General features: G+C 40.2%; 1 protein-coding gene and 1 long non-coding RNA gene across 5 annotated transcripts in view; one reads left to right on the top strand and one right to left on the bottom strand.

The window, feature by feature from the left end:
- The first annotated feature begins 1 nt into the window (after position 1).
- The window catches only part of CEP76 (centrosomal protein 76), a 42,314-nt gene continuing 19,120 nt past the window's right edge, over positions 2–23,195 (top strand). Inside the window, exons 1-9 of one of the 3 annotated variants that reach the window (XM_054460277.2) lie at positions 2–310; positions 1,690–1,845; positions 2,898–2,973; positions 3,611–3,835; positions 5,394–5,579; positions 7,552–7,649; positions 11,441–11,569; positions 16,494–16,682; positions 22,208–22,374. In XM_054460277.2, coding sequence (XP_054316252.1) covers positions 248–310; positions 1,690–1,845; positions 2,898–2,973; positions 3,611–3,835; positions 5,394–5,579; positions 7,552–7,649; positions 11,441–11,569; positions 16,494–16,682; positions 22,208–22,374 — 1,289 coding nt within the window. In that variant the 5' untranslated portion in view covers positions 2–247. The remainder of the gene's footprint in view (positions 311–1,689; positions 1,846–2,897; positions 2,974–3,610; positions 3,836–5,393; positions 5,580–7,551; positions 7,650–11,440; positions 11,570–16,493; positions 16,683–22,207; positions 22,375–23,195) is intronic. The other 2 variants (XM_054460279.2, XM_054460278.2) reach the window with 2 other exon arrangements.
- The window catches only part of LOC129018636 (uncharacterized), a 39,481-nt gene continuing 21,756 nt past the window's right edge, over positions 5,471–23,195 (bottom strand). The window contains exons 3-4 of one of the 2 annotated variants that reach the window (XR_010124141.1): positions 16,192–16,298; positions 5,471–5,810 (exon numbers count right to left, since the gene is read on the bottom strand). This is a non-coding gene — a long non-coding RNA (uncharacterized LOC129018636). Of the gene's footprint in view, positions 6,948–16,191; positions 16,299–23,195 lie in introns of both variants that reach the window. The other variant, XR_010124140.1, reaches the window with a different exon arrangement.

The following is a 23,195-nucleotide window of genomic DNA, read 5'->3' on the forward strand; positions in this document are numbered from 1 at the left end:
CCTGTTTGTCCGCCACTGTTTGAAAACAGTTGGCGCCGGCGCCGCCGCCGCCGCCGCCGCCGCCGGGGCCTCAGTTCCAGGTCAGCCCCCGGCCTGACGCGGCGTTGCGTCCCCCGGGAGCTGCGCTAGGCGAACGGCTGCGGCGCTTTGTGCTCCAGTCGTTCCTAACGCTCCCTGGCCCGGCCGGGGCCGCGCAGTTAGGGCGTCTGAGGCGGGGAGAAGCGGCGGGGAGACGCCGGCTGCCAGCATGTCGCTGCCTCCGGAGAAAGCCTCCGAGCTGAAGCAGCTCATCCACCAGCAGCTGAGCAAGGTGAGAGTCGCGGGTGCTGGGAGAGACCGCCGGGCCGAGCCATAACCTTTCCCTCCTGCCCGGCGGCCCCGGGCCGACAGCGGCATCTGCTTGCTGGGACTCTAGCGAGGATTGTGGGGTGCGCAACGCGGAGTGGGCAGAGCTTTGAGTTTGAGGCAGGAGAGCGTCCTAGCCTCCCAGAAAGAAAACGAGCCGAGCAGGTGCTAGCAAGAGTCTGGGGCGATAGAACGAGCGGTCTTGGCGTTTTAGGACAGCCGTGAGAATGAAGCGCTTAGCGAGCGACTTCTGGAAGTCGGATCGAGTGTAAGTTGTATTTGGAGGTTTATATTCTGCTGTAAGATATCAGGGTTTTTTTGTTCCGTGAGACGGAGTCTCTCTGTTGCCCAGGCTGGAGTGCAGTGGCACCATCTCGCCTCACTGCAACCTCCGCCTCCCAGGTTTAAGCGATTCTCCTGCCTCTGCCTCCCGAGTAGCTGGGATTCCTGGCGCGCGCCACCACGCTTGGCTAATTTTTGTATTTTTAGTAGAGACGGGGTTTCACCATGTTGGTCTGGCTGGTCCCGAACTCCTGACTTCGTGATCCGCCCGCCTCGGCCTTCCATAGTGCTGGGATTACAGGCGTGAGCCTCCGCGCCCGGCGGATATCAGGGTTTCTTTACCGCTGAAACATGTGGGTATCAGCGAAGTTGAACCAGGAGCTTCAATCAGCAATTCTCGAAGAAGTCAGGGAAGAGAAGTTACTGAAGGGTTTGTAATGACGGAATTTGTTAATATTTCGGAGCTCCAGAAGAACCTCCAGTTTCTGCAGCGCTCGCTCGACTGAGTGCAAGATGCTCAAGTGATAAAAGCGACCGTTTATGGTGCCCTTGTGTGCCAGGCTTTGTGCTAAGTGTCTAGCGTCTTTAATCCTCACAACACTATTGTGAGAGGGCTCTACACTAGGTTTTTCCATTCTTATCGGTGACGAAACAGATTTATAAAAGGTAAATAAGTTGGCTTGAGGTTACACATCTACTAAGTTGAAAGCTGGTAAGATTCCCTTATCAGTAGGCAGATCAAAGTATGAAAGTAATAAGATCATACTTTGATCTGCCTACTCCCAGTCCGTGTTCTTTTGATTATACTATACTCCCTCTCAGAAGATTCCTTTTGGTTGGGTGTTATTTGTGGAGAAATGGTAACAAAGGTGCCAGATAACCAGTGGAGACTATTTCTAGAATTTGTACTCAAAAGATTCATTCTTTAAAAGCTTACCTTTGTTCCCATTAAATTGTGGTAACAATTGTGCATTTACTATTAGCTGGAGAACCCTAAAACTTCAGAAGCAGTATTTGACTGCTTTGTGATGTTATAAATTGTAATATGAGTTTTCTACATAGATGGATGTCCATGGCAGAATAAGAGAAATCCTTGCTGAGACTATACGGGAAGAATTGGCACCTGATCAACAACATTTATCAACAGAAGATTTGATCAAAGCCCTTAGACGTCGAGGAATCATTGACGATGTGATGAAAGAACTTAATTTTGTTACTGTGAGTAATCTTTTAGGGAAATAAATGAGAGTATATGTATATACTAATGCGTAACACTGTTTATAAGGTTCCGATGTGGGGCCTTTCCTTTAGTAAAACCACTTTAAGGTCATTTTGTTTACTAGTGTCCTTGTTTCAAGTATAGGCTAGCTCTGCCCTTGAATATACCAAATAGTTTTGTGTATCAATGAAATTTGTGTTATATATCATATTCCCGTCTCTACAGTGACAGAATTTTCTCTTATTTTCTAGGTCTGTAAATTTTGAATATACATACTTTAGTCAAATTAGTTCACCATAACAAAGTTCCTTTTCACTATGATCTGTAACTTTTTTAGATTAAGCATATTTTTAAAATAAGCACTCTTTTGGGATTATATTCTCTATGTTTAACAAATTACAAATTTCTTTAAGAAAATAATTGACTGCATAAGAGTCCTCAAATCTTTTAATACAAATAGGTCAATAATGGGATGATAGTCTCTCAGTGCAAAATTAGTAAGTAGGCCTTCATTTGAAAATGAGGCAATAATGAAAACTGTGACCTCAATACCTGGGTAATATAATGTGAAAATTGGATGGACTTTATAATACAATAGGGAATAAGTATTTTAATACAGCACCTTTTTTTGGTTTTTGTAGTTTATGAACCCATTTGTTATAAAAATTGACCTAATAACAGCTTCTACTCTGTGATGACACTTTATTAAAATCAGCTCATGGTGGAATTATAAGCCAACTGTTATATAAGGTTTACAGAGAGTTCAACCTTGTTGAAGGTATTAAGGATTTGTTTTTAGCTTTATGTGGATAGTATTACTTGAAGACAGTTTAATTCCTTAGCATTTGATTTTAGGAGTGACCAGTTTACATCATCTTTTATGCAGGCTTTTATTTTCATTATTTTAATTAGGCTAGGAAAATAAGGGGTTCTCTGAAAGGACCTTAGCCTGTTGACTTTAGGTTCAGTGCTTAGTCATGTTTATTGACATTTCCTTAACCTATAATTGTTTTCTAATTTGTTTTGATTTTTTTTTTTCCTGCCTTTCTAGGACAGTGTTGAGCAAGAACTCCCTTCCTCTCCAAAACAACCTATTTGTTTTGATAGACAATCAACATTAAAAAAAAGTATGTATATTTTAACATTAATTTAGTTGTGGTTAATAGTAAATCTCGATGTGGTGTAGTCTGGTCTTTGGTATTTGATAGAAGACATTTCCATTTTTTCCCCCCAAAATAAAATACTTAAAATTTTATGGTTAGCTAAAACATAGATTGTTTTGCATGAAGTATATCAGAAGAGTTAATGTATAGCACGGTAGAAACAAAAACAGCATCACCAGTTTCTTGTGTTTTAATAATATGTTTTATAAAAACTGTATAGCCTTGCTTTTAAATGGTAATATAATTATCTGACAAATACACTTGCTGAATTGATAATTATATGAGTTGGTTTGTGAAGGTGGAGGAATGTTGGATAAGCAGCTAAAAAGCAAAAGTACACTACATGTTGGCTCTGATGCCTTTCCAGCTGGGAGAAAGTAGCCTGGATGTAAACTCAGAAAAGAATATCATATTATGTGTATCTTCTCCCCAGAGTGCAAATGATTCTGGTATATACAGTAATAAATTTGTTACTCTTCTGCTTTTTTTTTTAGTCTTTGGTGTTGGGTTTTTATCTGTCAAGTTTTTATTTCCTAATGTCTTGATCACATTCTTTTAAGTTATTTGGCAGTTTCCTCATATATATTGCTACACTTTACAGCTAATATTGATCCAACACGGAGGTATCTTTACCTTCAGGTTTTGGGTGGAAAAGCTTTCTTGGAACATCTGCAAGAACCTGAGCCTTTACCTGGACAAGTTTGTTCAACGTTTACTTTATGTTTACATTATCGAAACCAACGTTTTCGTTCTAAACCTGTTCCATGTGCCTGTGAACCAGATTTTCATGATGGCTTTTTACTTGAAGTACACAGAGAAAGCTTGGGTAAGAAACAGTAATAAATTGTCATTTAATTGAGTAAATCTTTGTTATGTTTTATTGTAAAACAATAATAATGACTTTTTCTGTAAGGAGAGATTTATAATGGAGGAATCACTATTTTGTTTCCCACTGCTCTTTTCAATTTAAACTACTGTCCACCTTCTTGCAGTATTCTGTTTGCTATTCATTTTCCCTGGATATTATTTTTTGACTGTTTTCATTGTTGATTCTTTAGTAATACACACTTAAATACCTATTATGTGCATAGTGTTATGCTAGGCGGGTGCTGGGATGATATAGTGGAAAATGAGACATGGTCCTTCTCATTTATAAAACATAACCAGATTGATGATGTTATGTAACTTTTAAAAGTCAAAGTTTAAGCTGAGCACGGTGACTCACAGCTGAAATCCCAACACTTTGGGAGGCCTAGGTGAGAGAATCATTTGAAGCCGGGAGTTCAAGACCAGTCTGGGCAAAGTGAGACACTGTCTCTACAAAAAATAAAAAATAGGCTGGGTGTGGTGGCTCATGCCTGTAATCCCAGCACTTTGGGAGGCCGAGGCAGGTGGGTCACCTGAGGTCAGGAGTTCGAGACCAGCCTAGCCAACATGTCGAAACCCCGTCTCTACTAGAAATACAAAAATTTCTAGCCGGGCATGGTGGCAGGCGCGTGTAATGAGCCGAGATCACGCCATTGCACTCCAGCCTGGGCAACAGAGTGAGACTCAGTTTAAATAAATAAATAAATAAATAAATATTTATAAATAAATTATTTATAAAAAATTTAAATAAATTTTTATAAATATAAATAAAAAAGTCAAATTTAGATGTGAACATATAACTGTCATTTTGGTTTTTTCTTTTTTTTTCTTATTTCTCCAATAAAGCATGTAATTCTCATAACTAAATTTTATGCTACTTGATTCCTGTAATTGTTTTACACTATGCTGCTTTCAGTAAAGGTATTTTGTATTTTGTAATTGTCAGTATGGAAATCTTTATATTTGTAAACTAAGCAAAGTTGCAGAATGTCTTCACAATTTTAGATTTAAAGATGACTGAAACATGACTAAAATTTATTTTTTTCCCTTTGAAAGATGTTACCTTAATAAGGCAATTAATAGGATAAATTGCTAGATTCAATGTGCTGTATTTTTCAGTTGTATGTCGATTATACAGTGATAATTTCTGGAGATTAAAGGGATTTCTGGAGGTAGTTTGGGGATTAATGTTGACATACTTGAAGGCTTTTTATTGTAGTAGCATATAAGTTAAGTACTTTTAAAGAACAGACTTATCTCATGAATCAGAAAGCACTGATATGCTGTAAGTTACTGGATAACTCATCACAATTTGCCAGTCTTCTTTCTGAAAAGTTAGTGACAGAAATAGGACTGTACTTCTATTTCCAGTTTTTTCCATGCTTTCTGAGACATTAGCAAATTGTTCTATTTGGTTTTATATAAGCTTATTATTTACTGTTTAATAAAAGTATTCTTTTATGTTGGCCTAACTGAATATGTAGTATGGTATAATTTCGTTTGGATTATATTGCTAGGTGATGGAACTAGAATGGCTGATTCAACAACAATGTTATCAATAAGTGATCCAATTCATATGGTGCTAATCAAAACAGACATATTTGGTGAGACGACTTTAGTAGCATCGTATTTTCTGGAATGGCGATCAGTTTTGGGCTCAGAAAATGGAGTGACCAGTCTGACTGTGGAACTTATGGGTGTAGGTATGGTGATTAATATATCATTTTTAACCTTTTTATAGCCACAGTTCATTTGTAAATATATTTTATATCTTTAAAATGCTTTTATAATCCAAGAGGGAAACCTGTAAAATAGAATTTCATTAGCATTACAATTGGACCTCAGCATCCTAGTCGTGAGAGATGTCTTGAAGAATAGTATCAGTGTAGCACTTCATGGTCAATCTGACCTTGGCTTAGGAGACATGTTTTTTTCTGGAAAATGAATACAGGAATTTTGAGGGTTTTAATTTCAAGTTCATTTGATTAAATACAAGGCTATAAAGAAAATTAATATTCTTGACACACATACAAACTTATGTGTGTCCAGTCATCACACCCTGGAATACAGTGATTTGGTGCCAGTGATTCTTGCAAAATATGGAGTAGGTGTTCTCCCAACCTTTTACAGTGTGGGTGAGTGAGACTTGGAAGAGGTAATAATTTGCTCAGTGTCAGTATCAACTAGTCCTTGAGGGCAGAGCTGGTGCCTATCTTATTTATCATAGTCTCCTTGGAATCTTGCACACTGCCCGCTATGTAACACATACTTGCTAATAAAATGAGAAAACAAAACCTACCAATGTTTTATCTGTAACATATAATGGAATTACTTTGGTTTTTAAACTTAGTCACAGAGTTAAGCCTTGCCAGTGGACAGCATAGCCTTAGTAATTTAGATGATGATGATGATGATGATGATGATGATGATGATGATGATGATGATTTGAGATGGAGTCTCGTTCTGTCGCCAGGCTGGAGTGCAGTGGTGCAATCTCGGCTCACTGCAACTCCCGCCTCCTGGGTTCAAGCGATTATACTGGCTCAGCCTACTGAATAGCTGGGACTACAGGCATGCGCCACCACAGCCAGCTGATTTTTGTATTTTCAGTAGAGATGGGGTTTCACCATGTTGGCCGGGATGGTCTCGATCTCTTGACCTCGTGATCTGCCTGCCTCAGCCTCCCAAAGTGCTGGGATACAGGCGTGAGCCACTGCGCCCAGCCAGTAATTTAGATTTTAATAAGTCATACCAAGAATGTATTTTTCTTTAAATAAAAATTATAGAAAAACTGTCCTTTATGTAAGAAATTTATTTTCAAAAACAATACTTAATATTATTTTTTGTCTTCAAAAATAGGCCTTTGAATTTGTCTTCAAAAATAGACGAAAAACAATTTTGTCTTCAAAAATTATTTGTCTTCAAAAATAGGCCTAACATGATAATCGTAGCAGTGACCTGGAAACAAGCAGATTCTGATTCACTGAAGAAACATTAAATCATTTTGATGTGAAGTATATTTGTTTTCTAGTTCTTTAAATCCAGGCATGGATTGAAAATTTCTACTCAGCCTGTAATTGGATAATGGGGAGTGACAAATGGGAGTTACTATAAGTGACAATATAAATGCTTTCTAATTTTGTGTGTGTGTGTGTGTGTGTGTGTGTGTGTGTGTGTAGACAGAATGAGGTGTTAACAGTTGCTTTGACTTTGAATTTAATGTAGTCTGGTTGACATTATACATTTAATTAAGACAAAAATTAAGAGTCTCAAATCCTTTAAGTCAGAAAAATTTCTTAAAACATGTTAGAAAAGCCAGGTGTAGTGCCTCATGCCTGTAATCCCACCAAGCACTTTGGAAGGCTGAGGGAGGAATATCACTTGAACCCTGGAGTTTAAGACCAACCTGAATAACGTAGGGAGACCCCATCTCTACTTAAAGAAGAAAAAGAGTGTTAGAAAGCTAAGAAAATAATCTCCTTATAATTAAACACCTTTGTTTAAAAAAATTGATTTGGTTCATTTTAATATGAATATTAAAGGTAATGTTGAATGTTATCTTTATTCCATTCAAGTGATAAAACACTAAGTGCCTAAATTATTTTGGTTAGACTTTGGTTGACTAAATATATATGGTATTGAAATCTCTGAAGTTCAAAATATTTATGTTTATAGGCACAGAATCAAAAGTTTCTGTGGGAATTTTAAATATAAAACTTGAAATGTATCCACCACTCAATCAAACGTTATCTCAAGAAGTAGTGAACACACAGGTAAATACTTATGAGTTTCTCTTTTTTTGTGTGTTTGTTTTCATAATAATGTATTTACCTGTTGATCCTAGAAAGCACTCTATTTTTAGAAAATTACCATTTATTACTTTCTAGATTAGCACTCAAAGGTTCACAAAAAGGATGAGAAAGAAAATAAAGACAAGATTGTTTTCCTAGGAGAATCTGTAGTCTAGTTTGGAAAATACGATGAACATTTATTGAGACAGCATAAGAATTACAGGATAGGCCAGTGACTCACGCCTGGAATCCCAGCACTTTGGGAGGCCTAGGCGGGCAGATCACGAGGTCAGGAGATCGAGACCATCCTGGCTAACATGGTGAAACCCCGCCTCTACTAAAAATACAAAAAAAAAAAAAATTAGCCGGGCATGGTGGCGGGTACCTGTAGTACCAGCTACTCGGGAGGCTGAGGCAGGAGAATGGCATGAACCGGGAGGCAGAGGTTGCAGTGAGCCCAGATTGCGCCAGCGTACTCCAGCCTGGGCAACAGAGCAAGATTCCATCTCAAAGAAAGAAAAAAAAAAGAATTACAGGATAAAGCTGAAGAGGATAAAAGAGTAAAGTGCAACCTCAGTGGGGTGGGATTTTAACGTTCTTTCACAGACGTTTATTGAAAGCTTGCTGCTTATGTCTTCTGCTCTGTTCTCTCAGGGTAGAAGTGCTTGCCACTTCTAAAGTGTGTTTGGAGAGGCTTTTTTCCCTAATTCCACTGTCAGGTCTCTCGTGAATTACTTTCTTCCTGGGTCTTAAAAGATTGGCAGATTTTTTCATTCCTTCACATTGGACTTGCCATCCGTGTTTAGTTCTTGCCAGTCTTTAGTTTGGAGGGTCTCATTATCTGCTGACTTGCTGGGATGGCACTTGTGGAATGGTTCTCCTTGATTACATACACCACCCTTTACTCCACCCTGCCTTTCATATTGTTCCTTTTACAGACCTATGGTTAGACGCTAGTGCTTCTCCCTCAGGCAAACAATGTCCTGCCCTGTTTTCTTTAAACTTTTTTTCCTTCTTTTTGTAAACTCTCATCTCCCTCTAATCTCTAGCTTCTGACACGTGTCATGGGTGGTATATATACCTGAAACCACATAGTGGGAACCAACTTTGATGTTACTCAAATAAATACCCAGCCCTATGGGAGGCTAAGGTGGGTGGATCACTTTTGAGTCCAGCAGTTTAGGACCAGCCTGGGCAACATAGTGAGACCCTGTCTCTACAAAAATTTTAAAAAATCAGTCAAGCATGGTGGTACATACTTGTAGTCCCAGCTGCTTGGGAAGCTGAGATGGGAGGATTGCTTGACCCAGGAATTTGAGGTTACAGTGAGCTGTGATTGTACCACTGCACACTAGCCTAGGTTACAGACTAAGACCCTGTCTCTTAAATAAATGGTGTATACACACATATACATATGTGTATACATGAGGGGTTTTTTTGTTTGTTTTTTGTTTGTTTTTTTCAGACAGAGTCTCGCTGTGTCGCCAGGTTGGAGTGCAGTGGCGCAATCTTGGCTCACTGCAACCTCTGCCTCCCGAGTTCAAGCAGTTGTCCTGCCTCAGTCTCCTGAGTAGCTTGGGACTACAGGCGCGTGCCACCACGCCCAGCTAATTTTTGTATTTTTAATAGAGACAGGGTTTCACCATGTTGGCCAGGATGGTCTCGATCTCTTGACCTCGTGATCTGCCTGCCTCGGCCTCCCAAAGTGTTATACATGAGTTTTAATCATGTTATTCATATATTTATGTGACATCTAAAGTAAATGTTTGGGCTCTCCTTGTTTTGGGTAGTAGCTTGTTTTTTTTCATTAAATTTTATTTTTTTAGAGACAGCATCTCACTCTGACTCTCAGGCTTGAGTGCAGTGGTGTGATTATAGCTCACTGAAACCTCAAACTCCCAGCCTCAAGCAATCCATCTGCCTCAGCCTCCCAAAACATTGGGATTGCAGACATGGACCATTGTGCCCAGCCAGGTTCTCCTTTTTAAACTTAACATTATTTTATATATTTTTTCTCATATTTCCACTGTCATATTTATAATTTCTAGTGACTAAAACTTAAGTTTATTCTATTTCTGATAAATAAATTGCTTCTAATTTTCTCTTTAAAATTGCACTATTAAAAATTTTAGCCAGGCTAATTAGTCTGTAATCCCAGCACTTTGGGAGGCCAAGGTAAGAGGATCACTTCAGGCCAGGAGTTTAAGACCAGCCTCGGCAACATAGGTAGACTTTATCTCTACAAAAATTTTAAAAAATTAACTGCACGTGGTGGTGCATTCCTGTAGTCCCAGCTACTGGGGAGGCTGAGGTGGGAGGATCACTTGAGCCTAGGAATTTGAGGCTACAGTGAGCCATGATCATGCAATAGCACTCCAGACTGGGTGACAGAGCAAGACCCTGTCTCTTAAAAGCAATTAAAGTCAGAAATATGTATGGATCCTAAATGTCAAAATGTGCTAGACACTGTTCCAGACACTGGAGATGTAGCTGTGTATAGGGCAGCAGACAGCTAGACAGCTTGCTCTCAAGGAGTTTAGATTCCAGTGCAGGAGAAACAATAAGTTAGCAAACAAAATAATCAGATAGTAGAAGGTGTTTTATGGAGAATTATTACAGGTGATATGATACAGTGGTTATTGGGTGGCTAATTATAGGTCGAGTGACTAAGGTAGGGAAAGAGTCTGAACAGCAGGAAGTAACCAGCCATGCAAAGACTGGGGCTGAGCTTCCAGCACTGGGAACAGCCTAGAACAAAAGCCCCTATGGAGGACTGAAAGCCCTGTGTGGCTAGAGCGTAGTGGGTTGGGGAGAGAGGAGAAAATGAGATAGTTGGGCCAGAGTTCATAGGCCAGGGCAGGTATTTTGCAATGTGATGGAGAATGAAGTGTTTTAACAAGAGAATTACAGTGTTTTTTTGTTTTTGTTTTTGTTTTTTTTTGAGATAGAGTCTCACTCTATTGCCCAGGGTTGAGTATGGTGGCATGAACTCGGCTCACTGCAACCTCTGCCTCCCGGGTTCAAGCAATTCTCCTGCCTCAGCCTCCCGAGTAGCTGGGATTACAGGCATGTACCACCATCCCCAGCTAGTTTTTGTATTTTTAGTTGAGATGGGGTTTCACCATGTTGGCCAGGCTGGTCTCGAACTTCTGACCTCAAATGATCCACCTGCCTTGGCCTCCCAAAGTGTTGGGATTACAGGCGTGAGCCACCATGCCCGGCTTGTATGATTTACTATTTAAAAATTTCTGGGCTGGGCGCGGTAATCCCAGCACTTTGGGAGGCCAAGGCGGGCGGATCATGAGCTCAGGAGTTCGAGACTAGCTTGACCAATGTAGTGAAACCCTGTCTCTACTAAAAATAACAAAAAAAATTTAGCTGAGTGTGGTGGCACGCGCCTGTAGTCCCAGCTACTCAGGAGGCTGAGGCAGGAGAATTGCTTGAACGTGGGAGGCGGAGGTTGCAGTGAGGTGAGATCACACCACTGCACTCCAGCCTGGGCAACAGAGCGAGACTGCATCCCCCACAACCAAAAAAAAAAAAAATTCTGTCTTGGGAGGAAAAAAAGGTGACTTATGATTATTGTATGGAGACGGGATTGTACTAGGGGTAAGGTAAGTGTAGAAACAGGGAAGTTAGGAGGCTCTTATAGAAGATGATGATGACTCAGATTAGAGTGGTAATGATGTAGAGAAGTAGATAAATTTGTTACATATTTTGTAGTAATTAAAGATAATGAATAGAAATTGAAAAATATTTTTTTAAATTTCAAGCTTGCTTTGGAACGTCAGAAAACTGCAGAGAAAGAGCGATTATTTCTTGTATATGCTAAGCAGTGGTGGAGAGAATATTTGCAAATTCGACCCTCACACAACTCACGACTGGTTAAGATTTTTGCACAGGTTTGTAAATTATATTAGAATAATTTTATGCCTGTATTTGAGATTTACTGTTATGTGTGTAAATTTTATTTAATATTTATTTGTAAAATGTATTCCAAAAAATAAAAGTGTATTTGTAAAATAAAATGCTGATTTTGTAATATTCTCTTTCACTGCATAGTGAGTGGCAAGATCAATCTATGTCTTATTTTACTTTCAGTTTCAGTTATTGTGGGTTTTTGAAAAATCACCTTTCTCAGGTTGAATCAATTATTGTGTTTTAAACCCTTTCTGAATATATTTGATTTAAAGTAGATGAAAATCCATTTTGTTTAACTTGGAATGTGTATTTGCTTGATACTTAGTGCTATAACCATTTGGACACTTTGCAGGTTATATGTAAATCCAGCTCTTGTGTGCAGAACGGGGGGACTCTGGGCATATACATATTTTTGGTTAGGGTTTTAAAAAAATTGTATATAACCATGACCTCTAAGCCATGACCAGTAATGTTTAACTGAAGCATTTCAACTATATATCTCTGCTTTCATTTTTCCTGAGTCCTAAACCCATTTTCTCTCTTTAACAGACCAACATAAAATATATGGTCAGGTCAGCCGGGCGCGGTGGCTCATGCCTGTAATCCCAGCACTTGGGGAGGCCGAGGTGGGTGGATCACGAGGTCAGGAGATCGAGACCATCCTGGCTAACACGGTGAAATCCCGTTTCTATTAAAAACACAAAAAATTAGCCGGGCACGATGGCGGGCTCCTGTAGTTGCAGCTACTTGGGAGGCTGAGGCAGGAGAATGGTGTGAACCCGGGAGGCGGAGCTTGCAGTGAGCCGAGATAGCGCCACTGCAGTCCGGCCTGGGCAACAGAGCAAGACTCTGTCTCAAAAAAAAAAAAAAACAAAAAATGTGGTCAGGTTCACGTATTTTTTGTTAACTCCTAAGGAACAGTTCAAATATTTTGTATATATTCAGCCTCATATAGATGCTTTCATATAAGTATAGTGTAGTATATTATTTTAAGTTTCTCAAATCCTGTACATTCATCCAGCTTTACCCTACTTTCCTTAGATTTTGGAACAGGCTAAAAGTGGTTTAGTGTCCAGATGGGGAGCTTGGGAATGAGAGGTTGACTAGAGGTGGGAATAAGGGAAATGGCTTCTGACTTTCTGATAGCATTGTTTATATATTGAATTACTGGTTGGCAAGGTAACAACATTATCAGGACAAGGGCAAGGAGAAACCAATCAAAATATAACTGGCTTCCTGGCCGGGCGCAGTGGCTCACGCCTGTAATCCCAGCACTTGAGGAGGCCGAGGCAGGTGGATCCTCTGAGGTCAGGGGTTTGAGACCAGCCTGGCCAACATGGCGAAACCTTGTCTCTACTAAAAATACAAAAATTAGCCAGGCTTGGTGGCAGGCACCTATAATCCCAGTTAGTCAGGAGGCTGAGGCAGGAGAATTGCTTAACCCGGGAGGCGGAGGTTGCAGTGAGCCAAGATCATGCCATTGCACTCCAGCCTGGGCGACAGAGTGAGACTCTGTCTCAAAATATTAACAACAACAAAAAATATACACATATATAAAAATACATATATATATATATATATTTAAAAATCTGGCTCCCTGCTGTCTATATAGTCTGAGGCATTTATTCATTGCCACGTGGAATTAGGAACTAGAGAGGACTCAGGATGGAGTGAGGCAGTGAATCAGAGAAATGGCAGGATCAAAGAGGAGGAAGAAGTTGAAGTGCACTAAGGAAGTCAAGGAAGTGGGATTTTCTTTTAGGAAATATTACTTAAACGAGTTCCTCTCTCAGAATTCATTGTAAGATTTGAACCATAGAAGGTAATTTAGTCTCATAGTAACCATATAAGATTGTCAAGTGGCCAGGCATTGGCTCTTTTTGTAAACAGTATGAAGGTTAGAGAAGTGAACCGTCTTTTCAAGGCCAAACAGCAACTCAGTCATGGCAAAGTCTATATTAAATTGGAGTTTCAACTGGTGCCTTTTTGGTTTATGCCACCTCTTTCCATATACATAGAGTAAATAAAATGCTGATTTAATTTAGATTCCCCAGAACTGTTTCTTGCTGCTGCTTCCTGTATTTGACTAGTTCTGAAATTAAACAACAACAGTGTAAAGCAGTCAATCTAATTATAAACACAATAGTTATAAATTAAAACGTTAATATACATATCCAGGCCAAAAAAATTTCTAATGTATCCAGCACTGAAAGGAAAGTAAAGAACTTTTTTTTGTTGTTGTTGTGAGACAGAGTCTCAGTCAGCCAGGCTGGAGTGCAGTGGCGCGATGTTGGCTCACTGCAACCTCCACCTCCCAGATTCAAGTGATTCTCCTGCTTCAGCCTCCCAAGTAGCTGGGACTATAGGCGCGTGCCACCATGCCTGGCTAATTTTTTGTGTTTTTAGTAGAGATGGGGTTTCACCGTGTTAGCCAGGATGGTCTCGATCTCCTGACCTCATGACCCACCCGCCTCGGCCTCCCAAAGTGCTGGGATCATAGGTGTGAGCCACCGCACCTGGGCAAGAACTTTTTGCAATGATGGAAATGTTCTGTATCTGTGCTAAGCAGTATGGTAGCCACCAGCCATGTACTGAGCATTCAAAATGTGGCTATTATGACTAAAAATAATTGAATTTTAAATTTTAATTAAAATTTAAATAGCTCATAATGGTTAGTGATTTTCTTACTGGACAGTGCCCATTCAGAGGTTGAAATATTAACTTTGCAAAACACTTAAGTAGGTTGTGGGGATATATTTAGATAATATTAGAATATTGCTGTAATAAAACGATATATCTTACATTCTAAGATGCTACTATTGATGATTGACTTAGGCAAATGTTTCCGCTTCTTATGTGCTCATCTTTTCTTGCCTCTTAGTGGATTTGTAAGAATAGGAGTAACAGTCCTGCACCTCAATCCTAACCGAAGATCTGTAGATTTGCCGTGGCCATTATACTTAAAAATTCATTATTCTTTTTATCCTTTGTTAGCTGGTTTTGCTATAGTATAGTAGTAATTCATTGAATGATGCTTTTTGAACTTTTTAGTGCAAGAAACTTTAAAATAAGTTACAGAAATTGAACTTTAAGGCCACTAGGTTTTTTTTTTTTTTTTTTTTTTTTTGGAGATGGAGTCTCGCTCTCGCCCAGGCTGGAGTGCAGTGGCACGATCTCGGCTCACTGCAAGCTCCGCCTCCCAGGTTCATGCCATCCACCTGCCTCAGCCTCCCGAGTAGCTGGGACTACATGCCCGGCTAATTTTTTTTGTATTTTTAGTAGAGACGGGGTTTCACCATGTTAGCCAGAATGGTCTTGATCTCCTGACCTCGTGATCCGCCCGCCTCGGCCTCCCAAAGTGCTGGGATTACAGGCGTGAGCCACCATGCCCAGCCTAAGGCCATTAGGTTTTAAGAAAATGTTGTAAATCACTTGAGGATTGAGGATATCCTTTTAATATTTAGTTTGTGATTTCAGGACTTAGTATTCTTATACAACACTAGATTATTAGTAATGCTAAGTTCATGTAAAAGAAAATCATAGTTCTCTACATCCCCCCAAAATTAGAATAATAATCTTCTGTTTTAAAAATTGGTGCCCTCTAGGCCAGGCACAGTGGCTCACGCCTGTAATCCCAGCACTTTGGGAGGTCGAGGTGGGCAGATCACTTGAGGTCAGGAGTTTGAGACCAGCCTGGTCAACATCGTGAAACCCCATCTCTACAAAAATACAAAAATTAGCCAGGTATGGTGGCGCATACCTGTAATCCCAGCTACTCAGGAGGCTGAGGCACAAGAATCGCTTGAACCCGTGAGCGGAGGTTGCAGCGAGCCGAGATCACGCTACTGCACTCCAGCCTGGACAACAGCGAGACTCTGTCTCAAAAAAAAAAAAAAAAATTGATGCTTTCTGCAGTTGAGAACTATAGGTATGAGTGGAATCTATAGCCAATTTGCTCTGCAACATAAAAATTAATGATCTTTCTCACTATAATCAAATGTAAATAAGTGAGTTTTTTTTTTCCTTGCTAAAGTATGGGACTATATTGGAAAAAGATGTTTTGGTTGTGGAGAAAGACATCAGTGGTTCTGATAATTCAAACAGATGGTGTTTCTGTTGGCTGGGTTAGATCTCATGTCCTGAGGAACCCTATCAGGGAGGGTAGGTCATCTCCAAATCTTGAATAGTAAGTGGCTCTTTCACAGTGCCCTATCAGTAACCATGAAGGTAAAGAGATTGTGGGCTTTGGTAATACTAACTGTAAAATCACAGTGGTAGACAGTCATCAGAGACCTATATATGCATACAAGTTATTCAGCACCAACACCAGGAGATATCCTGTATTTAGAATGTAAAACTTTTTCTAGAGTGTTTTTTGAAATTTTGCTTTCAATTGACTTGGTTAACAAATTATTGTTTCCTGTGGATCTCTAAATTTGAGGCCCTAATGGAAACAAACTAGAATCAAGCTACAATCATTTCTGTTATATCAGCCAATCAGAAGAGTTATTTGTTCTGTCTGGCTATATGTTGTTAAATTCTATATGGTAATGTGAAAAAAATACTTCAGCTTAAAGCACCTCTCCCTCCCCTACATACCTACCCACGTATTTCTCAGAGGAGTTCTTATTGCCACAGTCTTTGGAGTAAAACAGCTCAGAGCTTGAACCTGGCTCTGTTGCATAATAGCTGTAGCTCCTCAGTTTTCATCTATAAAATGAAAATAATAGAGATGAGGATTAAGGGAAATTATGTACGCAGCACTTTGCAGCCAAATACTGGATACAAGGTAACCACTCAATCAATGGTATGCTGAATTATTTTATCCTACATTAATGTATTTGAAAAAAACATAATTGGGGATGATTAATATGTCATTACAGATGTTTTTCCCCTTTTCCCTAGGATGAAAATGGGGTAAATAGACCAGTCTGTTCCTATGTTAAACCACTTCGAGCTGGACGGCTTCTTGATACTCCAAGGCAAGCAGCAAGATTTGTTAATGTCCTTGGTTATGAACGAGCCCCTGTTATTGGAGGAGGAGGTAAACAGGAGCAGTGGTGCACTCTGCTGGCCTTTCTCTGTAGAAACAAGGTATTATACACACATAATAGAATTAAATAGCAGTATATCATAGTTACTCTGAATTTGTAATCCATTTGTAAAAGAATGCCTTAGAAAAATGCACATATAGTCAGCCCTCTGTACCTACAGGTTCTGTATCTGTAGATTCAACCAACTGCAGATCAAAAATACTTATAAAAGTGAAAAATAACAATACAATAATAAAAAATAGTACAAATAAAAAAATGGAGTGTAACAACGTTTATGTAGCATTTACATTGTATTGAGATTTTTAAACAATTTAGAGGTGATTTAAAGTATATAGGAGGATGTGCTTAGGTTATATATAAAATACTATACCATTTTGGCTGGCCGCAGTGGCTCATGCCTGTATCCCAGCATTTTGGGAGGCTGAGGCAGGTGGATCACCTGAGGTCAGGAGTTCAAGACCAGTCTGGGCAACATGGTGAAACCCTATCTCTACCAAAATACAAAAAATTATCTGGGCATGGTGTCGTGTGCCTGTAATCCCAGCTACTCAGGAGACTGAGGCAGGAGAATCGCTTGGACCCTGGAGGCGGAGGTTGCAGTGAGCCGAGATTGCACCATTGCACTCTAGCCTGAGGACAGAGCAAGACTCGTCTCAAAAAAAAAAAATACTATTTTATATAAGCCTTGAGTATCCATGGATTTTGTTTTGCAAGGGTCCTGGAACTCACCCCTTTGGGGTGCTATCAACTTGACCACGTCAGAACCTTGTTCTGTTTTTCATAACATTTAAATATCAATACACAAAAAACTCAGCATCTTTATTTTCTCATGTAGTTTCTTATTTATTGTGATTTCTGTGATGTAGGGACCTACAAGTACTAAAATGTCAGAAATCAAGTTACAGAATGAATTAGAAACAGCACCAGGACCAGACCATAGCTTTCTGGTACTATTGATGTGTTGCAATTTGCTCAGATAATACATCTTTAAAAAAGAGAAAATAAGGCCGGGCGCGGTGGCTCATGCCTGTAATCCCAGCACTTTGGGAGGCCGAGGTGGGCGGATCACCTGAGGTCGGGAGTTCGAGACCAGTCTGACCAACATGGAGAAACCCCGTCTCCACTAAAAGTACAAAGTTAGCATGGTGTGGTGGTGCATGCCTGTAATCCTAGCTACTCAGGAGGCTGAAGCAGGATAATTGCTTGAACCTGGGAGGCGGAGGTTGTGGTGAGCTGAGATCGCGCCATTGCACTCCAGCCTGGGCAACTAGCGAAACTCCATTAAAAAACAGAGAAAATGGCAGTACAAAATTAATATAGAAAAAATATTAAAATAGAAAAAAATTTTGAATTGCATGCTATTTTGTTTAGTTTGTTTAGTTTGTATTTAAATACAAATGTATATTTAATTACACTTTCTGAATGACTTGATTTCAGTAAACTAATTTTATAGATTATGGGATATTTCCTAATCTGTGTTGATAGTATGATAACACATCTGTGTTGATAGTATGTTGATAGTATGATAACAAATGTTATCATAAAAAATGTTGATAGTATGATAACAAACAAGTAAAACTATCTTTAGGCCAGGCACGGTGGCTCACACCTGTAATCCCAGCACTTTGGGAGGCCGAGGAGGGTGGATCACCTGAGGTCAGGAGTTCTAGAACAGCCTGACTAACATGGAGAAACTCCATCTCTACTGAAAAAATACAAAAATTAGCCAGCCACGGTGGCGGGCTCCTGTAATCCCAGCTACTTGGGAGGCTGAGGCAGGAGAATCACTTGAACCTGGGAGGTAGAGGTTGCAGTGAGCCAAGATCACACCATCGCACTCCAGTCTGGGCAATAAGAGCGAAACTCCATCTCAAAAAAAACACAAAAAACAAAAAACTATCTTTAGCCTGGGCGACAGAGTGAGACTCTTGTCTCAAAAAAAAAAAATAAATAAATAAATAAAGGTGACAGCAGGCCAGGCATGGTGGCTCACGCCTGCAATTCCAGCACTTGGGTAGGCTAAGGTGGGCAAATCACTTGAGCCCAGAAGTTCCAGACAAACCTGGGCAACATGGCAAAATCCCTGTCTCTAAAAAACTATAAAAATTACCCAGGCATGGGCCAGGTGTGGTGGCTCATGCCTGCAATCCCAGCACTTTGGGAAGCTGAGGCAGGTGGATCACGAGGTCAGGAGATCGAGATCATCCTGGCTGATATTGTGAAACCCCATCTCTACTAAAAACACAAAAAAAGGAGAATCACTTGAACTCATGAGGGTGGAGGTTGCAGTGAGCTGAGATTGCGCCACTGCACTCCAAACTGGGCGACAGAGCAAGACTCTGTCCCTCCAAAAAAAAAATATGTATGTATATATGTATATATTTAGATTTTTTTTTTACTGTACAAACAACAGCATTACAACAGTAATGGTAAAACTTTACCTATAATTCTATTCCTAGTTTATTATTTCTTTTTATATTTTTTCTGCTGCATATGTATCATTTATACCATAATTATAATTATTGTAAATAAATTTTTGTATCTTGCTTTATAATTAAGCATTATGCTATGAACATTTTTCTATGTGTTGCTACAGTCTTTCTGATTTCCTTTTTTTTTTAAATGAGACAGTTTTCCTCTTGTCGCCCAGGCTGGAGTGCAATGGCATGATCTCGGCCCACTGCAACCTCCGTCTCCTGGGTTCAAGCGATTCTCCTGCCCCAGCCTCCCTAGTAGCTGGGACTACAAGTGCCCGCCACCACCCCCAGCTCATTTTTGTATTTTTAGTAGAGATGGGGTTTCACTATGTTGGCTAGGCTGGTCTTGAACTCCTGACTTTAGGTGATCTGCCCGCCTCTGCCTCCTAAAGTGCTGATTTCCATTTTTTAATGAGTGTTTAAGTTTTCTTGAGTCAATATACAAAATACACTTAACTATTACCCTATTGTAGGAACTGCCAAGTTAGGCTCTTTTTTTTTTATTCAGTGGTTTTGTTGTTGTTGTTTTCTTTTGTTTTTTTTTTTGGGACGGGGTCTCGCTCTGTTGCCCAGGCTGGAGTGCAGTGTCACGATCTCGGCTCACTGCAACCTCCGCCTCCCAGCCTCAAGCAATTCTCCTACCTCAGCCTCCTGAGTAGCTGGGACTACAGGCATGGAGCCACCATGCCTGGCTTTTTTTTTTTTTTTTTTTTTTTTTTTTTTTTGGTATTTTTAGTAGAGATGGGGTTTCTTGGCCAGGGTGGTCTCAAACTTCTGGCCTCGAGTGATCTGGCCGCCTCAGCCTCCCAAAGTGCTGAGATTATAGGCAAAAGCTGGCACACCTGGCCATAAAGTTAAACTCATTTTAAATTTTTTAATGTTGCCGTGAATGAACTTTCACACTGACTATCTTTGCAGATATTATTATTTTACTTCTGAATTTTCTTTAGGACAAAATCTCAGAAATAATTGGGTCTAAAAGGTTGATTAAGCCAGGCGCAGTGGCTCATGCCTGTAATCCCAGCACTTTGGGAGATCGAGGTGGGTGGATCACTTGAGGTCAGGAGTTCAAGACCAACCTGGCCAACATGGTGAAACTCCATCTCTACTAAAAATACAAAAATTAGCTGGGTGTGGTGGTGCACACCTGTAGTCCTAGCTACTCGGGAGGCTGAGAATCGTTGGAACCCGGGAGGGAGGAGGTTGTAGTGAGCCGAGGTCATGCCACTGCATTCCAGCCTGGGTGACAGAGCGAGACTCCGTCTAAAAAAAGAAAAAAGTAAATTAAAAAATAAAAGATTGGTTATTACATTTTTGTAAAGCCACTTTAAGAACTATAAAATGCTATTTGTTTTCTTACAGTTAATTTTTTAAAAAAAACTGTAGCACCACCAATGCAAATTTTTTGGAGAAAGAAATTTCTTGGCCAGGTAAGGTGACTCATGCCTGTAGTCCCAGCACTTTGGGAGGCTGAGGCAAGTGGATTGCTTGAGTCCAGGAATTCGAGACCAGCCAGGGCAACTTGGTGAAACCCTGTCTCTACAAAAACACAAAAAATAGCTGGGCCTGGTGATGAGTACCTGTGGTCCCAGCTATTCAGGAGGCTGAGGCAGGGGAATCGCTTGAGCTGGGGACATCAAGGCTGCAGTGAGCTGAGGATGTCAAGGCAGCAGTGAGCTGAGATCACGCCACTGCACTCCAGCCTGGGTGTCGGAACTAGACCCTATCTCAAGAGAGAGAAAAAAAAAAAATTTCTTCATTCGGACACTCAACTCAAATAGTTATTTTTGCTTTCGCGTGTAGTCTTCCTACACTTAAATACAAAATTGTAGCCATACTGTTTAATATCTTAGTAATTTTTTTCACAGAACACAGTATCAGATATTTTCTTTTCTTTTTTTCTTTTTTGTTTTGAGACAGAGTCTCACTCTGTTGTCCAGGTTGGAGTGCAGTGGCACGATCTCAGCTCACTGCAACCTCTGCCTCCCGGGTTCAAGCGATTCTCCTGCCTCAGCCTCCCGAGTAGCTGGGATTACAGGCACACACCACCATACCCAGCTAATATTTTCTATTTTTTTATGGGTCTTTATAACTTTTTAAAATTGAAAGTAATATAACCAAAGAAAATCTGGAAAATAGAGTGGAAAATTATATATAACCTCCCCAGTAATAACCATTGTTGACATTTTGTTGTTGTTCTTGCCAGTCATTTTTCTTATGTATATATTTTCTTGAAATTATCACATGTAGATACTATCAGTCATTGGTTGAGTGTTTTCCATTTATTTGCATTTCTTGCTGTATGACTTGTTTGCTTGTTTGTTCATGTCCTTCAGCTATTAATCTATTAAAATATTCCAGGCTGGGCACAGGAGCTCATGCCTGTAATCCCAACACTTTGGGAGGCTGAGGCAGGAGGATCACTTGAGCCCAAGAGTTCATGAGCAGCCTGGTTAACACAGTAAGACCCCTGTTTATACAAAAAAATTTAAAAATTAGCTAGGTGTCGTGGTGCACACCTTTAGTCCCAGCCACTTGGGAGGCTGAGACGGGAAAATCACTTAAGCCCAGGAGGTCAAGGCTGCTATGAATCATGTCACCAGCCTGGGTGACAGAGGAAGACCCTGTCTCAAAAAAAAAAAAAAAAAAAAAAAAAAAAAAATTCTACTTTTCTTTCTGTGTTGTGTAAGTTCTTTATAAACATTTTTTTTTTTTTTTGGAAACAGAGTCTTACTCTGTTGCTGAGGCTGGAATGCAGTGGTGCGATTGCAGCTCACTGCAACCTCCGCCTCCCACGTTCACGTGATTCTCTTGCCTCGCCTCCCGAGTAGCTGGGACTAATGGTGCGTGCCACCACACCTGGCTAATTTTTGTATTTTTAGTAAAGACAGAGTTTCCTTATGTTGGCCAGGCTGGTCTTGAACTCCTGACGTCACGTGATCCACCCGCTTTGGCCTCCCAAAGTCTTGGGATTACAGGCGTGAGCCACTGTGCCCAGCCAATAAATTTTTATTATAATTTTGTATTTAAGTATGTAATGAGGAAATAATATGGAAGAATGAATACTTTATTTTAATTTATCTTCCAGGGTGACTGTGAAGATCACGCTAACCTTCTGTGCAGCCTTCTTCTTGGATATGGATTAGAAGCCTTTGTTTGTGTTGGGACCAAGGCAAAAGGAGTACCTCATGCATGGGTTATGACTTGTGGAACTGATGGGACCATCACTTTTTGGGAGAGTTTAACAGGACACAGGTTAGTCTACTAAGTTTATAAGGATATTAAAATGAAGTTATAAGTTTTTTTTTTTTTTTTTTTTTCCTCGCTCTGTCGCCCAGGCTGGAGTGCACTGGCACAATCTCAGCTCACTGCAACCTCCACCTCCCAGGTTCAAGCTGATTCTCCTGCCTCAGCCTCCCAAGTAGCTGGGATTACAGGCGCACCTGGATGATTTTTGTATTTTTAGTAGAGACAAGTTTTCGCCATGTTAGCCAGGCTAGTCTCAAACCTCCTGACCTCAGGTGATCCACCTACCTCAGCCTCCCAAAGTGCTGGGATTACAGGCATGAGCCACCGTGTCCGGCTTAAGTTATAAGTATTTTAAATTTTAAGGGTTTTTTGTCCATATTGATGGTACTTGAAGTTACGTGTCGATGATTTTAGTTAGAGCCTTTTCAGTGATTATGTAAAAAAGTACTTCAATTATGGCAGCCAAGTAAATGAACTCTAAGAAAACTTTTACCTCAAATATTCTTTACCAACATGATGTTGGTAAACAGTAAATTATATTTACTAGTTTTGTATGATTAGCATCTTTTTTTTTCAGTTTTCTCTTTTTTTTTTTTTTTTGGCAGTGTCTCATTCTGTTGCTCAGGCTGGAGTGCAGTGGCACAGTCACAGCCCACTGCAGCCTCCTCCTCCTGGGTTCTGGTGGTCCTCCTACCTCAGCCTCTTGCGTAGCTGGGACTGCAGGTGTGCACAGCCATGCCTCGCTAATTTTTTTGTAGGGATGAGGTTTTGCTGTGTTGTTTAGGCTGGTCTTGAACTCCTGGGCTCAAGCAGTCTGCCCGCCACGG

Source organism: Pongo pygmaeus, chromosome 17 (assembly GCF_028885625.2).
Source record: "Pongo pygmaeus isolate AG05252 chromosome 17, NHGRI_mPonPyg2-v2.0_pri, whole genome shotgun sequence".
NCBI lineage: Eukaryota > Metazoa > Chordata > Mammalia > Primates > Hominidae > Pongo > Pongo pygmaeus.